The sequence below is a fragment of the Labrus bergylta genome, chromosome 19 (genome assembly GCF_963930695.1).
Source record: "Labrus bergylta chromosome 19, fLabBer1.1, whole genome shotgun sequence".
Lineage (NCBI taxonomy): Eukaryota > Metazoa > Chordata > Actinopteri > Labriformes > Labridae > Labrus > Labrus bergylta.
In genome coordinates, this window is record NC_089213.1 from 20492638 (window position 1) to 20510984 (window position 18347).

Sequence of the window (18347 nt, forward strand, 5' to 3'; positions counted from 1 at the left end):
AAGGTTGTTTCTTTACAAATAGGTAATTTCAAAGAGGATTTCTGAATGTTTTGTGATTTCATACACAGGCTATTGCTCTCTTCTCTGTATCCTTTTCTGCTGATATCTGCACAGCTCGAGTTATGACAGTTAATTTTCATACTTTAACAAGAGGCTCTCTTGTTGCCTGCATTGACATTCACTATGAAAAAAGAAAATGGTTTGCTATGACTAATAAGCCATCACATGGAGCCTGAATGTGGTTTTGTTTCAGTTTCTGCCGAGTCTTTACTTTCCACAGCTCCCCACTCTGCTTACTGTCAATCACCTGACACACACAGGAAGAAATGGAAAGTCTCTGCCAGGAAATAATCCCTCAAAAACACCTTATACACGTAACGGTTTAGATCCTGGTGACCATGTTGTTAACAAAAGCAGGTTCATTTAATATAAGTTTGTCACTTTAAAGACTTACATTTTGAAATAATTATTGAGGCATATTTGCAGTTTGCAATTGATAAATTAAATCAGAAGGACTTCCTTTGCTTATCAGACATTTCCCCCTAAGTGCCTTTTTATAAAGTCTGCTGAACTGCGTGGGAGGAGAGCACTCTTCTTCTATGACAGTGCATCGCTCCATGACGTCTCTAGCCACTAGAGGGAGCAGTGAGCTGTGTCTGCCTGCACACATTTATAAAACTAATACCCCATTTGAAGACAATGTGTGTATGAACAGGGAGGAGGAACCAGGCGTGTGTGAGTGTATGTGTGTGTTTTCTTCCCTCCATGGCTTGTCTGATGCAGTCTGTCAATTCAGTTCTGCACTTATGACACCATAAGCAAGAGGACAAGCAGTCCAACTGGCCAAATGTTTGGGGTCTCGGCTGCAGTAAAACATATTTGGGGAGGCTGTAACATTTAATATTACTTCCTCTGCCTTCTACGACACAGCTGCTGTTGGAAATGATCAGTATCTCTCCCCTCCACTCCCTTCTGTTTACTCCTCTCCAACCTGGAGTGTCTCTATTGTTTTTTATTTGTTTTCTCGCTGCAGAGAGATGAGAGAGAAGATATAGCAGGAGATAAAATAATGAAAGGAAAACAAAAGAGGAACACCTGCGCTGTGGACGCATCACCCCTTTTTCCTCGCCTCTCTTTTTACCTTGATTGCCCTCTTTCTCCTCCTTTCCCTCTCTCTTTTTCTTTCTTTCTCTCTGTAATGACTAGGTGCTAACTATCACTTTGAAGGTCTCCACATCGTGTCTTTAGTGAGTGTAAGCGTGTCTGTGTGTGTGTCTCATTATGAGAGAGTGTGTGTGTGTGTGTAGCTATGTGAGCAGAAGAAGTCAGCCCTCAGGCTCTATCTGCATGAATGATGCGAGTGTGTATTTGGGTATGGTGGATAATATTAAGCTGTTAGTACAAAGTCTTATTCGCGAGGAGTCATTTGTTCCCTCTCTCAGTTTCCTTCTTGTTCTCTCGTTCTCTCTCTGCATCTCCCTCTTTCTGCTCCTTTCTCGGACAGATTGCTTTCTGCGAGGGGGGGGGGGGGGGGGGCACAGAAGAAGAGATAGACAGAGAGAAAAATTGAGAATCCTTGTCCTTGACTGACCCAGTTCCATTTCTCACTGAAAATGAAAAAGTCTGCTTTGTAGTCCTCCCCAACCACTGTTTCTATTACAAGGACTTTTTTGTTATTGGTTTTTATGAATTCAATAAATTTTACTCCGTTTGTTGTTTTTCTTTCTTTTTTTTCTTCATCCTTCCTAGAAGAAACCAAGCAGCTGGGGTTTTTGGTGCTTGAGATAAATGAGTATTGACCCACATAATCGCAACTATTTGACTAACAAACTGACTAACTGTTATTTCGGCGATAGCGCAATTTATGATTTATGGTTTTCTTAAAACCAGTTATTTGTCTCACGAATGTGTTTAAGCCTTTCAGTAATCACAATGGTTTATTTTGTATATCGACCAATTTCTCTGTACATAACAGCACCAGTTTGACACTCCATATAATACAGTATTGTCAGTTCAAGTCAAAAGCCAACACAGTGTAGTCAGAATTCATGAAGTATTGCAGTTAATATGTCCCACTTGTTGCCTAAGAAAATGCTCTCGGAGAAAATATGCCTTAAATAACTTTAAAAGGCACAACACATGAAAAATGGCATGAAATAGATTTGTATTGGCGTTTTAATCCACTTTAGATTAGGCAATGAATCGACACTACTGCTATGGGATGAGATATGTTCAGGTATGAAAAATGGACCTTCATTCAGCTCAGGATTCTAGCTCTGGCCTCGACTCTAGCGTTAGCACCCTGCCTGATGAAGGTTTGAGGGCAGAGCTTGTTCAGGTTTCAAACCTGTTGATAGATCTGTCTCTGAGGCAGGGCAGTGTGCCAGGTGTGGAAAGACATCCCGCTTTTTTTCCCAATTAAAGCCTCAGATAAAGTGACAGCTGGTTTTTGAGGTCCTGAAAGGACACCTTTTTTTACCCTTTTTTCTCAGTGGATGCAGGGCTGTGTGAAGTTTAATATGAGAACTCTCAACATATAGGACGTCAAGTGATATTCCCTGAGAAGCCTTTTTCTCCCTCTCTGTCTGATAACGTGAGGGTTATCATACATGGTGCTGTCTGAGGCAAATGGAACAAAGATGAGACATCGATTACACATAAAGTCACACACACACACACACACACACACACACACACACACACACACACACACACACACACACACACACACACACACACACACACACACACACACACACACAGGCGCACTCCTTGGAGGGAAGCTGATCTGTCCAGTTCCTCTTGACAGCTAGAGCATGGCTATCAACGCTTTAAATGTGTGTGTGTCTTTTCGTGTGTGTGTGTGTGTGTGTGTGTGTGTGTGTGTGTGTGTGTGTGTGTGTGTGTGTGTGTGTGTGTGTGTGTGTGTGTGTGTGTGTGTGTGTGTGTGTGTGTGTGTGTGTGTGTGTGTGTGTGTGTGTGTGTGTGTGTGTGTGTGTGTGTGTGTGTGTGTGTGTGTGTGTGTGTGTGTGTGTGTGTGTGTGTGTGTGTGTGTGTGTGTGTGTGTGTGTCTTTTTGCTAGCTTGCCTGATGTGTGTGTGGCCCCAATGCAGCAAAAGGACTTTGTGAAAGAGAGAGGGATGAAGGGAGGACAGGCTGGAGAAGGGGTTAGAGTAATTCAGATATTGATGTTTTAGGCTCTAACTCCACCCTGAGGGCCTGTCAAAGTGGAAAATGTCAAATGGGCCCCTGGCTGGTCGCACCACTTAGCATCGCTGAAGCCTCAGCAGTGACACAGACCAAGAGCACAGAAAGCTGCAAAGAAAATGGCTCAAAGGTTTAAATACACAGATATATAGAAAACAAGCTTGTATGTAAGAAGATGATTGTGCATGAGGTTTGAAAGGAAAGGCCAGTTCAGGAGTTCTTATAAAACTGTTACAATGTTACAGTTGCATCATAAACAACCTAAAGATCCTTTTTGCTTTTCAGGGAGTGTCTGTCTTTTCTCTCCTAAACGTGTGTCCTGTGGTCTCCAGCTCGCTTCAGTATATGATACAGGCTTATCCTGACAACTTCACATGACGATATATTGCTATTCAATTTCCTTGTTTGTTCACTCGCATACCTGAACCTGGTGGATCATACAAAGCAACACCTACTCCACAAACGGACTCATCCATCATTGAAACCGCTCAGGGACATTGTCGGCACACAGTCAACAGCACTCCACAGCGTTCTGTAGGGTTACTGACGCTTGTGCGCAGTCATATAACAAAATGCTACAGTGTCCGTCCCACAGTAATGATGGCTAAAGGTCACAGTATTTCATTAATTTCAGGCACTCTTTGTCACTGGCACTGGTGCTCTTGGTGTGAATTGCTTCTGCTGCTGAATAAATATAGTAGACATATTCTTCTTTTAAGCAAAAACTGGTATCTCTTTTCATTATGCTGTGGAATCATAGTTTCTTTGTGTTTGGAAGTTGTCCAATATGGCTTCTGCTTTTCAGTGAGTGGGCCTTTCTGAGCTGGCTTGACTTACCATTGGTCCTTTGGCATTCAGTTTGATGCTGAACTTTAAAATGACTAAACTGCTCATTTCAAATGAGCTCACTCTCTTGAGTATTTCATCATCAACCTTTTTTTTTTTTTTTTTTTTTACATATTTGAACTTTTCTTTTTAAAGGGATACAACTTTAGTGTCCTAGCTTTTGTGGCCAAATCTTTTGATTAGGAAAAAAATATTACAATTGTGTTTGAAACAATAATAAATCCTTATTTTATATGTCAAAGTTTGTCATGAAGTGAGGGTAACCCGATTGTTAGATGAAAAATGTTGTTATATTTCATTTCCTATGCTTTAAAGGCTGTGTGCAGGACTGAATTCAGCACCACATGAACTGTCCAGGACACTCTCCCTTCTGTGTGTGTGTGTGTGTGTGTGTGTGTGTGTGTGTGTGTGTTTCTAAGTCTTCCTCGGCATAATGCTCACCTTGACCTCTGTGCCCACTCAGTGTTGCTCATTTCCCACAACCATGACCTCTGACTCCGACACAGGCCCATGCACATGCTCACATACAACAAGAAAAATACATCATTTGCCACCTGACTGAAGCAGAGATAGACTCTGAAAATCGTCCACTTTACTGAAGAAATGAAACCTCCAACTCCACCCCACCCCCCTCTCTCTCTCTCTCTCTCTCTACTTTCCTTTTTTATTTGAAAGCCATGGATGATGCACTTTCTTCTCTTGTCAATTTGTGTTTTCATAGCAAACAGAAAAAAACAGGCAGGTCAGAAGGTGAGTGAAAGTAACAGTACAGTCATTTATCATCTGCATAGCAACATCAATTAAAACCTATGAAAAAGAGAAGAAGAGGAAAAGCCCCTCAAATCCCATGTTGAATTTAAAATAGAAAACAAATGGAGAGAAAAATTCCTTCCCTACTTCTGGATTCAATATTCCATCGCTCCCTTCTTCCTCAACCCCAGCCTCCCCTTCGTCTCTCCTCCTCACTCTTTACCACTGGGGCTAATTGGGGAGATAAAGTCATTTGGCAAGGCGGAGTGTGTGGTGTGTGTGTGAGGTCATTTAGAGGGGTAATGTGCTAAAGTGCCATATATTATGCAGTTTTGTTCAAATTACACTTCTCCTTCTCTTTCCGTCTCATCTCATCCTTTTCCTAAATCTTTCGTTAACATCTTCCTCCATTCCTAACCACTTTTTTGCAGTATTTCTTTTTCTTCAAGCAGGGAAATCTTTCCTGTCCAAAGCAATTCAGCAATTAAGATGTACTTCCATCGTGAGTGTGTGTTCATGCACATCTTTACCTTGTTTAAACGAGTACAATTACAAGCATTTAGGGATGCAGCTGTTACCCTCAGTTCACAATAGAGATTTAGGAAATAAGGAAGCAGACTGTAATCACGTCAGAGTCGACGAGGAGTGTTTGTGCATGTTTGTGTCGTATTTGATGTGATTTTTAATGATGTACAAAACGCAATTAATTTCCTGTCAGGGCAGTTTTAAGTTTCGATGTCTTATTTGTATTCATGCATGCATATTAAATCTTTGTTTAACCGTTATGACACAGCTCTGTATCTGTGGTCACTAGAGCACGATGGTACAAGTGAGTCAGTGTTTCTCAGTGAACATAGAAATTAGCCATTTTATACACTACCCATTTGTTAAAACTGGGAGTCTAAGAGAAGACAATGTTATGTTGATGACGCTTGTAGACATGCAAACAGAAAGGAAACTGAAATCTTGTCATTTGCAAGTTCCAAATCTAACACTTGCCGTTATTTGAAAGATTTTAAAGATTTTCTATGAGCAGGAACTTAAAGAATGGCCTACAGTTCCTCCAAATGTAATATAGCTTTAATCATTGATCTTTTGATCATTCAGCCCATTGTCTGCCTTCCTTTTAACTGTTTCTTGTAGGTATTCACTTAAACTTCACAGTCATTATTTCAGTAGTTATTTTAGTGAAGTTGGTGGATTTGATTTTTCTATAACAAACTTTGCTCTTAATAGTACTTCCTCAGATCAGTCGCTGTAAAAGTGAAAAAACAATCACGCAATAATACCTCTGGTAGAGGCCGTCAATTCATAATAAAGAATGCATGACATTTAAAATATCAGGAATCAAACACTAAGCTTTCTCCTTTACCTCTCCTTTATTCTGATGGGTGACTGACGATGAGCGTAGTATTTCACAATGCATTCACAATTTGTATCCATTCGTATTAGAATAACATAGTGTATATTTTCATGAAGACTTTTTAATTGTATTTGATGTAGACTAGGCTGTCGTCTCTTTTTTAAAATTTCACTCCCATGATCCATTTCCTGCCCACCAGCGCCTAAATAGGACATGAGGGTCTGTGTTGTGTGGGAATCAGCCCACTGAACTATTCTCAGATAAACAATAAAATGCACTCTAAGACAGTTAATAATATACTTAATACCACTGGATAAGACTTCAGGTATTAAGGGCGGGTATCATAATAATAACTCTCTCTCTCTCTCTCTCTCTCTCTCTCTCTCTCTCTCTCTCTCTCTGTGTCTCTTTCTTTACCTTTGGGCAATGGGGTGTGTTTAGATTTCAGTGTCCTGGTTTCCATATTGCATTATTTGTACATTGTCTGTGTGTGTGTGCATGACATGTTTCAGCGATGTGTGTTGATGTCATAATGTCAACCTAGTGCACATGGACTTCCCATTAAGATGCCCCACTCTCTTTCACACAAGCACACACATTCACATATAGCCTACATACACAGACATGGTGCACCCTTCAGTGTGAAGTGGGTCACTGTTTTTTTTGACACAAACACATAACAAGATTTGTAAGGAGGGACTATAAACATAGATAAGAAAAATGCACATTTAAGCTATTACTACAAAAAAGACCTTTATTATATTGGACTAGATTACAGACATGTACGTTGTCAATTATAGCGGAGCAGGGCAAATCTTTTTTTTTTCTTTATAATGAGACTTGAGCTTAATTCCTGTTAATACTGTATTGACTTTCACATGTAATGGATGAGTAAAGCTTAAACTTCTTAGCTTGTAGACTTGAACCTCTCATTGCAGGTTATGCCCTTAGTTTGACATTAGTTTAAAACATAGTGGTTATATTCTCTTCTCAGGTGACTTATAAACCGATTCAGAGATTGCAGTAGTATAAGTATAAAAAAGAATGTAAAATAGAGAAATATTGGTAGAAAGCATGAAATATGTTGAGTTTTTTTCTTTTTACTGTTTTGGAGAGCCCTCAGATTTATCTTAATGTTTCTATTTGGGTAGGACTTTCAGGTAAGGAACCACTGCTCTAGATCAGTCATTTTAAGGTCTTTTCAGTTAGCTATCCTTTTCAGATAGTGACACCAATATGCTGAAGTTTTGATATTAAAATAGGTGCTGATTAGTTTCTGTTTCAGGTAAGTGATAAAGAGAAAATGTGTCGCACTGAGAGCCCTATTTTCCCTTTCTCACAGTGTATCACTCGCCCTATCACTGCACAAAGAAAGTCCAAGGTTGAATCAGTAAGACTTCTATTACAGGAGGAAGAAAATACAATCCCAGTATATCTGGTGTTATCTTATCAAAATGATAAGTTTTGGTATTATAGAATCTGTTGCTTGATAAACACAGAGCCAGGTAACAGCGGTCTAGATACAAATACATAGTAAAGACCAACATGAATTCACATTACTGCACATAAACACACACAAACCAGAACAGTACAACAAGCACATACACTTACAAACACACATATGTAGTCTCAACGTCCATGCATGCCAGGTCCGCATGCATCAAGGCTGTTTATCAAAATTAGATCATTTTCTCTGTTTGTCAATGAAAAACTGGATGTACACTTATAAAGATGATCAGTGCTCTAAATGGGAACACATACTAAATACTTATACATTTAATAAAATATTGAGTGTTTGTCATCAACATCTGTTTAGTGAAATATTTTATCGGGACAAAGTCCTTTATTTTTCACAACCTTCATGTAAACAGGAAATCAAGTGCATAAAGTGAAATACAGTGTCTAGAGTTTCAACATCAGTGATGTTGTGAAAATTACATTTTCTTTGATCTAGTTCCATTACATTTGTTTCCGTGATCTTTTTCTGAATCCAGCTTTCTGCTGGGATCAGGGTAATCCACATTTTTTGGACCGGTTTTACCAGGTTTTTTATCAAGGCATAGACCAAGATTGGATTACAAAATGCCATCCAATTTTAAAGATATTTTTCTTTGAACAACCTGTTTTCAAGATTTTATCCAGTCCGATGTCTTAAATCCAGTCAGATTACTATCAAACAGCTGGACCTGGACTGCTGCTCTTTTTTTTTCTTAAAAAGTCTTAGGACATAGTTTATTCAGTAAACCTCAGTGACACCGACCAGTCTTGGATTTCAAACGTGCCCGAAGCTCATCTCTGAGCTTTTTGATTTGGTACTGAAAGTTGATTTTCTCCATCTTCTGTCACCACGGTTTCTAAAGAGAGGAGATGCTGCTGAATGTGCTGCAATGATGTGTTCATGCTGGGAGTATGCGGGGTGTTTATAAGAGCTGCAGCAGGCCATGTGTGGAGGGGAGCTGGGGGCAGTTGCACACTGAGTCAGAGGTCGTGCTAGGTGTTAGCGGGGTGTAGGTGCTGTGTTAGGAGTCAGACTGCCCTTTTTTATCCAGCAACAATATCCTTGCTGGCTTACAATCTGCCGTGCTTTTATCATTTGTTTACTTGCCGTATTTAAACATTATAAATCAATGTGACATTTTCATAACTCAGCTACAAAGTGGCTATCTTGGACATTCAGTCGAATTGTTGAACATTTGGTGGAAAAGCTGATTTTTTTTCAGTTATATTATGTGACCAATTATCCTATTTTAAACATTTGCTGATTCCTGAAGGGATAATTAGTCGTTTCATTGCACATCGTCTCTGCGTTACCAAAGGCAGGACTTTTTCCTTGGACATTTGCTGCTGTACTAATGTCTCCATGCCTCACTGGTAATATCATTCTAGGATATAAGGAGGCTAATCAGCAGGAAATGCAGCCTCCAATGCAATGTTGATGTTTTTTCAACTGTTTTGGACATTTCTAGTTCTTAATTATTTATCCCCCTAAGTCCCAATTGTTTCTTGCTAATCTTTGTTGTCCCTGCTGCCTCAAACAATCTTTAACCAGCCTTCTAATGTAGCCGTGTGTGATTTCCACTTCTACTAATCTAAATCTGCTTTGCATTAGTCATAGTGTTGTAGTTTAGTTTTCCTTCTTTGTTTTGTTTCTTCTTGTTGAATGAGGGTAAACTAGCAGGACAAATTCAGTCGACTCAACCTAAATTCAGTCGACTCAAACCCAATTATTCTATTAGGAGAGGCCATTTAAATGCACGCAGTAGTCTGAGAGCGAACCACACAGATGGACTCCAGTAACTTTATGCACAACACGTACACAGACCTACACAAACACACACACAAACAGTTGATGTTGGTAGCACCTATGGGGGAGGAAGTCTTGGTTAGATTGGTCCCAGATGTTTCCTATTTCGTGTGTTTGGTGGGTTCATCCAATGAATCTTTATCTGAAACTATTTCTGCACAGGTTTGCGTCTTCCTGTGTGTGTGTGTGTGTGTGTGTGTGTGTGTGTGTGTGTGTGTGTGTGTGTGTGTGTGTGTGTGTGTGTGTGTGTGTGTGTGTGTGTGTGTGTGTGTGTGTGTGTGTGTGTGTGTGTGTGTGTGTGTGTGTGTGTGTGTGTGTGTGTGTGTGTGTGTGTGTGTGTGTGTGTGTGTGTGTGTGTGTGTGTGTGTGTGTGTGTGTGTGTGTGTGTGTGTGTGTGTGTGTGTGTGTGACAAAAAAGCCAGAGACTGATTCAGTGTATGGGATATTGGACTTGGCGGTATAGAATTCAATTAATTCCTCCAGCTAGTCTCCTAGCTTGATTAAATAATCGCTGATTTAATGCAAGACAGTGCATGTATCGATGTAAGTGTGTAGGCATGTTAGTGCACTCTGTGTGTGTGTGTGTGTCTGTTAAAAGCAGGCATGACTGAGTTTTTAAATGAATTAAATGTAATTTCATTTTGAAAGACGATTTTGAAGAGCGCTCTTTTAAAATGTATTGTGCACCGTAGGGGTTGAAGTTCTACCCCGCCCCCCACCCCACTCTTTCGTTCAAGATCCTCTATGTATATCTTTTCAAATTAACCACACAAAAGGATAACAAGTGCCACAAATAGCACTGCATTTTGTCTAAAGTGTCTGCTTTTCACAAATTAAAGCAAAAGGTGGTACAACACTCCGAGAATTTCCGTTCTTCTTCTCCTCGGTAGAAAAATTATATTTTTTCAAAGCTGAAGGATGAGAATGAACCTGAATCCTATTTTTGAATTGAGGGCCTTTTTAAATACTCTCCACTCAGTTGAGGCCACAGGGTTTGTCTTGTTGAGGTATTCCAAGTGAATCTACGCCACCAGTGTTTAAAGATGCAGACTTCTATTGGTTACAGATGAAAACTAAAATACATTAAAAGGACTATATACTGCTACAGAAACCAGTTGATGCTTATCTGAAAAAAGACCATACAGTGTAAACAGTTTGTACAACATCTGTAAATTAATGGCTTCAGGAGTCTCTCAGAGTGGACTCAAAGCCACATCTGTAGGGTTCAGCCACTGTGCGGTTCCACCAACTGCTTTGATGTTGAGCAGAAATCAGATTCTGGAGAATGAAGTTATAATTTATTAGAACATTTTATGAGTGGAGTCATGAAAAAGTCACTGAAAAACATCTCATAACTTCTGTTTGAATTTGAAGGATAGCAATCACTCTAACCCATTTAATGGAACGCCGGCACAGCAGCACAAACCCATAAAAGTCTGAAAACAAAACAAAAATGAAAGTTTTAGAGCTTTTAGGGGACACGGAAGAGAGGAGGAAATGTAATGTTTAATGCAGCCTATTTTCATATTGCGTTCAGTCATGCCATGTAGGCTATTTTACGCATTATTTCAGTACATCTGCTTCCACCTGGGGAAAATAGACTCCCTTTTCATGCTGCTTGGGCGTTCAAGCTGACACACTGACCAATTATTATAAAAAATCATTAACCAAAAAAATGCACTGAGTAGATTTTGGTCTTAATTCATGCCAATCTTCTTTTATGATAATTTAAAAAAGACTAGGATATAACCAGATATGTGTAGAGTTTTTCCAATACTAATACCAAATCTAAGTACCAATATCGGTATCGGCCCCAAATATTTCTTAAAATATGATATCAAATACATGCTAGTATGACAGCCAATGACCTGTTCTGATGCTGTAATTTAATATGTATTTAATATAGGTTTGATAACAAACATTAACATTGAAGTGCTAGTGGACAAGGTCATGTTATTCAAAGCTAACAACATGTCAGAAATGCTCTAATAAAATAATTTATTTTGAATTTAACTTGTAGCAAAGGGGTACTCTATGTTTACCGATATTTATAGATCTATGGGAATTTTTTTGGACAAAAAGATGTTCAATTAAAAGTTTTCCTTTCCATCGACTTGATAACAAATGATTTAAAAAAAAATTCAGATTCTGTGTGTTTTTGTAAATAACATTATAAAAAAGACACCTATCGGCTTTAGAGAAAAGGCATGGCAATGATAGAGGCAGTCTTTTTATTGTTTTTGTCAAATACACTTCTTCTTGCCTACGAAACTAAACTTTATACCTAATCGTCAACTCTAATGTTACTTTATTTTTCTTTATTTGGAGGAAGTGTATCATGACTTAATTTCCTGAATAATGAAAGCGTTTGTGTGTTGTTGTTTTTTTGTGCCTCTGCGTGCATGCATTGCACGTGCACAAGAGTCAGAGGGCGTTGTTGGCCGTGCTAATTGAATGGCATCATAGGCCGCAGATAAATAGATGTCATTAAGCCCCCTGAGCTGTAATTACCTGCAGCCCACCTCTACAGGCTGAGGTGAATGGGAGAGGCCAGGTATCAGTAATCAATCAGAGAAACATGCACTGCTACACAAACACTGATACACCTAGCACAAAAACATACTGAAGTTACACAGCCACCACAAGATTTACTCCCACTGAAAACTGTGTTTGAATATTCAAATTTAGACCTGTGTGTGCATGTGTGTGTGTGTGTGTGTGTTTGCGTGTGTGTGTTAGAAAGTTGCAATCACATTTCCACAAGTCTAGCCAACTAGCAGATGATTAAAACGGAAGTTGGACATCGTGGGCCAAATTTAGCCTCTGCATGTGTGCATTTTTTGAAGGTGGTAGGTTCTATTTCTGCACTTTTCCTGTTTAATTGACACTTGAACCTCTCTCTCTTCCACACACACACTCACAATACACTTTGAGCGATCCTTGCTTTGTGGTTTTGGAGGAGCCAAGATACCCCCAACACACACTCACTTTTTGGATCGCGGCCTCTCATCTAAATCGTGCATTCCTTGATTAGCCAGTGGAAGCAAATATTGTTAGGTGCGTGTGTGTGTGTTTCTGTGTGTGTTCCAATGAAGGGCAGCTGCAGGGCCATATGTGAATGATTTGAGATTCGGAGGGAAACTGAATTCTGATGACAGATGCGGTGTTTGGCTTGCAATGCTAGACTCTCTCTCTCTCGCTCTCTTCCTCTCTCTCCTACACACACACACACACACACTCACAGACACAGGAAGCGTACATCAATCAATCACCTGGCTCAGCTTTTCTACATGTGGTGACCGTATGGTGTGTGTAACCTACACACATAGGCAGGTGTGCACACACACACATACACAGACACAACCGCACTGGCTCAGTCTGCCACTGTGAGGATTTCATTGTGTAAGTGTTCTGCTGTCGAATGTCAGACATAAAAACACATGTACCATAAAGACTCTCTATAAGCTCAGTTTTTATAACAAGTGGAATTATTGAAAACGTGACAATTTATTAAACATTTTTGAAAGACTGAGACACAAAGTTTTAGTAAAAATAATCACTTTCCTGGCGTTCCTTTGTTTTGAACATCTAAACTCTCCTGGTCGTTACAGCAAGAAGACTGTCATTGAAAATGCGAGTATGAGCTGCTGTTTCATTCAGGGAACAAAAGAGTTGTGTGCTGTGTGTTCCCAGGGAAATGTTACACAGTTTAAAGTAACTTGATTCATGCAGGATTAGATTAGATTGCAAAAAAAAAAAAGAAAAAAGATAAACCAAAGTTTTCTGAGCCCACTGGACTCCCCTGCTTTTTGCAGGCAGTGTGCAACAGATGCTTGGTGGAGTTGCTGCTAGTGTCTCCATCTGTAGCTCTGAGACTACAGTAAGCCTGATTGAAGTGTAGCGCTCTCTTTATATATAAATAAATATATACCAAAAAAACAAGTTTAAATGTTTTTTTTTAACTTTAATACCAGGTGCATTGAGCCCAAAGAAAATAAGTATGCTAAGCTCTCGGCTCTGTCACGAACATAAAACAACAAGAAGCCAGTGCTGAAAGGAGGAGAAGGTCCCAGTGGATTTACAGTCCATGGTGGCACGAGAGAGGGGGGAAACAGATTGGGATAAGAGGGAGGAAAAACAAAGATAGAGAGTGTGTGAGGGGAAAATATGGCAGACACACAGAGGTTGTGTTTTGGTTTTTAGTAAGCCATACCCATGGGCATATACAGTATGTGTTTGTATGCTGGTACTGTACTACAAAGTGAGATAAAAGACACATAAAGGCAAAGTGCTATGGTGGAAAAACAGGATATACATGGGGAGCCAGATAGACTTGCAGTTATGTTGTGCGTCCCATGTACAGAGGCTGTGGTCCTGGTCACAGTGGCCATGGGTTGGAAATCTGTCCGTCCAACATTTCCTGTCTCTCTTCAGTTGTCCTATTCAACAAAGGCAAAAATGGCCCAAAAATAGTATTTACATGATGTGTTTTCTTTTCTTGAACATGAATTTTCAATCACAAAAACTAAAGTAAACTTGAGGTTTAGAGCGAAAAATGGGATCAAATTCAGAAAGATTAAGAGGTTAAAATGAAGATCAGACAGGAATAATAATGAGATATAACTTCAGGAAATTAAGAGTGAGAGCAAATAAAAGGTTGGCTAGAGAGGCGGACAGAGAGAGAGAAATAGACTCATGGTGGAGAAAGATGAGGTATGCAGTCCTCTCAGGGTCATAAAGGTGCTGAATGGGGCCACAGACTTAATGGGATGGAGAAACGTTGTGATTGGCTCATTACTGTGATGGAGCACGTTGCCACGACAATTGGCCTTTTCACCCCCGCCCCTCTACCCTTCTATGCGCACACTACTTTTCTATGCACCAATGCTCCGTGAACTGCAGAGGTGTGTGTGTGTGTGTGTGTGTTTTTGTGTGTAAATGAGACACACTTATACAGTAAAAGTCAAACACTTGGCTGCAAAGTACCTTCTGCAGTTCAGATAAACACCCAAACACTTTATGCGACAAGGTGAAAGCATAACTCATCTCTCTGCGCGTCTTGTCGAGCAGTACTTGACAAAATTACTGCAGTATCTCTCACAGGATCTCACTCAGAGGAACACGCTCGCTCATATTTAAAACTCACACAACTTCTTCAGCTCTACTAGCTCATTCTCTTTTCATTTGCTGTTTTTATTAACCTTGTTCCATACGGAGAAAATCAGCATAAGGGGGAGCTGTGTTCATGCGATTTCCCATTAGGCGTGATAAATGAGAGCACACCATCTCTCTGCCGTCGAGACAATCTGTTTTCCTTCTCTTTCTCTTTCCGTCTAACCCCAAATCAAGTCATTGTTATTGAAGTTGAAAATTGAAAAGGAATATATAACTTAAGTCAACATTTTCCAACTTTCTTTTCTCTCTAAGGTTCATCTTTCTCATCCTTCTTAAGTTTCTTTATCTGTCCGTAATCATACTCTATCCTCTAATGCATTGTGTCTGTTTTCATCCACAGAGGCGGAGGGGGAGTGGAGTCTTCTGTGCGAACTGTCTGACCACCAAGACGTCGCTGTGGAGGAAGAATGCTAACGGAGGCTATGTCTGCAACGCATGTGGTTTATACCAAAAGCTGCATTCGGTAAGTCGTGCACAGACATGGCAAAGACAGTGCAAACAGATTCTTCCTCTGTATCAGACAAACATTTGTACACCTAGTTTGTACCAGACATCTGAGATGAATGGAAATAGTTGCAGCAGACATGGCACATTAAGTTTCTCTACATTTATGATCCTCTTTATGTAATTCTTCTTTTAAACTAATTAGAAGAGACATGAAAAGGAACCTTAAAAACTTGAAATGTAGAGGGACAGAAAGAAAGTATTAACAAACAAGTGAGCGGATACTCAGGTGTATGATCAGACAAAAGATAATTTGCAGTGCTCAAGTCTTTTCCACTCATTGGCGGTCTTCAAATACACACTCACAAATGTTAGACTTCATCAGGCACCCTATATTTTAGAATATTTTATAGACTTCCTGTGTATAAAGAGATCCACGGGGTGCTTTTGACCACTAATTATTATTCCTCCAGTCAGGGCCAATTAACATACATTGCAAATTAAATTATCCATTCTGCAGTGAAATACTTGTAGATATATATATATACTGTGAATCCCGCTGTGAAAAAGTAATATGGAAAAAAGTGTATTTGATTTGGTGGGTGCTGGGAGAGTTACAGTTCCATGGAGTGAGAAATATGATGGAATGAATCAACTTTACCATCTAAGCCTTGAGGAAAGTCTATGGAAATCCCAAATTTAATTAGACTGCATGAATTACAGATGAGATAAAGAGCCAGGCTGGAGTTTAGTTCACTCCAGAATATTAAGCTTTCTCACCTCAGATACGTTTTTATGGAGTTTAAGCTGATTTCACACTTGAATGTAACTGTTAAACTCAAGAGATTACAGCTATTACCAATGTGAAACCAGGTTTATAGAAGAAAAAAAGGCAAATATATACATATGTATGTATGTATATTTTTATATGTACACCGGATTCATGGTAACATATTGCCTCTTAAAGCTCAGCTTGTAAAACTTCAGAGGGAACAGAAGTGTTTCAGTGTAATAAATCACAGTGTTCATAAATGCATCACTGGGGCGACCATGTTACAACCCAGAGCACTATACCGCAATTATCAAATGGAGCTTTAAAGACCTTTCAGGGGATGACAAGCCATTGCAGTGTGCTCCTTCCTGCCCCTACTTTTGTCCCCCAGTTCAACCCGTTCATCTCATCTGTTGCTCCAATCACGTACCGGCTCCCTCTACTCTTGACAATCTTCACGACAACTATATTTTATATCCGATAATAAAAGTTTTATATGCTCTACACACATTATTAGAGAGGATAGCAGCTAGTAAAACACTTCAGACTTAGAGAGGGGCAGGGAGAGTTATGAATAAAGAGGGAAGAAATGGTAGAGAGAGGGGGGTAGAGGCAGTGATAAAGAAAAACAAAGGGAGAAAAAGAGAGTGGAGGATTAAGGTAAAGAGTGAGCAGAGACATAATAAAGTGGGAGGACGAGTGTAAAGAGTGAGAGATAGAGGGAGACGGGAAAAATACGAGGTAGACATCCCAAAAGAGAGAGAGAGAGAGAATTATGAGTACCTGCAGTAAGCAAGCCCAGGTATTACATCAAACCAACCCTACAACAATAAAGGTGTACAAGGTTGGCTTGTGTGTGTTTTTTCCCTTGGGGTTCTGTCATGCACTGGGTTGTGATCATACTATAAATGATGAACATCTGGCTTTTTATGTGCATCAAGTTAAGTAGGTTTACTGCAGTTAACTCAAAAAATACTGTTGAGATAAATTAAAAGGGCTGATGTATCTATGATGTATTAAAAAATGTTGGGATTTCAGAGACTGGGGTCAATTTGTCTCTCTGAATCATTTCCATTATCCTGCAATTACAAACCATTTCCACCTGTACGTTCAGATGTAGAGTAGTATGGTTGAATAGAAGACAATAGAGATAGGGAGGGGGACTTGTGGTAAGGGAAAGACTCATGAAATATATTAAGGAAATAGAGCAAGACTCGACTAGAGAGAAAGAAAGAAGAGGGATGCTCTTTACACAACCTGTATTGAACTGTTAAATGTCATGACACTCGGGTATTTACACATAAGAAACATGAAGCACAATGGGCCTCATTCATCAGCTGTTCTTAAGAGGAAACTTGTTCTTAAAACCCACTTACAAGTTTTTTCAAAAGATTCGGACATTCACCAACGTTTTCCTATCTGGCATTTTTTCTCACCTTAGAACAGTGGTACTCAGCCTTGTTAACCTTAAGAGCCACAATGACCAAAAAATATTTCTGCAAGCGCCACAATCAAAAAAAGGCACGGGTCTTAACATACAGGTGCACACATGACTATGAATACATACGTAGGATGAATATTTCTTGAGGATCCCGGAAAAAAAGGCATACATTACGAAGCATGCATGGTTAATTCTTTTTTCTTTAGATAAAACTCCTCACCCCCCCCTTTTTTTTTTTTTTTTTTTTTTTTTTTTTGCTTTAAACTCACTTCCCCTGCCTCTTTTTCATTCATCCATGCTCCTTCACTATCACTCTCTTCTACCCAGTCTTTCTCTATGCCTCTTTTTGTGATGGATTTTCGTCCGCCGTGCTGTATGTCAAAAGGCTTTCATCACTTAAACACATACAGACATGAGATTGCCAGAGGAGCTTCATATATATATTTACTGTGTGTATATATATATATATATGTATATATGTATATATGTATATGTAAAACTACAGAGTTGTTTTTCTATACTGTTCAGTGACAGAAAGCTTTGTAAAAAAAATCTACCTGCCTGTCTGGAAAGAAAATGTATAAACTGTTTTTAATGGCTGAAAAGCTCTTCTCTTTGCAGGTTGAATATGAATTTGTTTTAAGTGTATGTTCTGTGGAGGTCAGTTTTATTATGTGTACTTGGAGAGGCGGCTTCAATGAGGTAGTTTTTTTCAATAGTGAAGGATAGCAAGTCATTACTTTGAGTTCAAGTGAGACACTTAAAAAGGCACTTTAATCCCTGCAGTTGATTCTTCTTTTACAGGCGACAGAAGCTTTGGCTAATTTGACTGGAAATGTTTTTGACTGTTTGATTTTTTTCTGGCACGTTTTTAAGATGGAACATCAAAATAGTTTTTATCATATGAAACAGTGTTGATGTTACGGAGCAGTTTTTTCTATTCTTGGGTATTCTGCTTCATTATTTTCTTTCTAGCTCAAATAGAGAGTTTCTTTCTGGATCTTAAAAGCTGTCTTTCTTTATGTTGCACTACAGTGGTTTGTTT

At 39.3% G+C, this 18347-nt stretch overlaps 1 protein-coding gene across 1 annotated transcript in view; it reads left to right on the forward strand.

Annotated features, from left to right (window-relative positions):
- Positions 1–18347, forward strand: part of trps1 (trichorhinophalangeal syndrome I) — a 109132-nt gene that overhangs the window by 83995 nt on the left and 6790 nt on the right. The window contains 1 exon segment of the mRNA XM_065947944.1: positions 14986–15108. Within this exon segment, the coding sequence (XP_065804016.1) occupies positions 14986–15108 (123 nt within the window).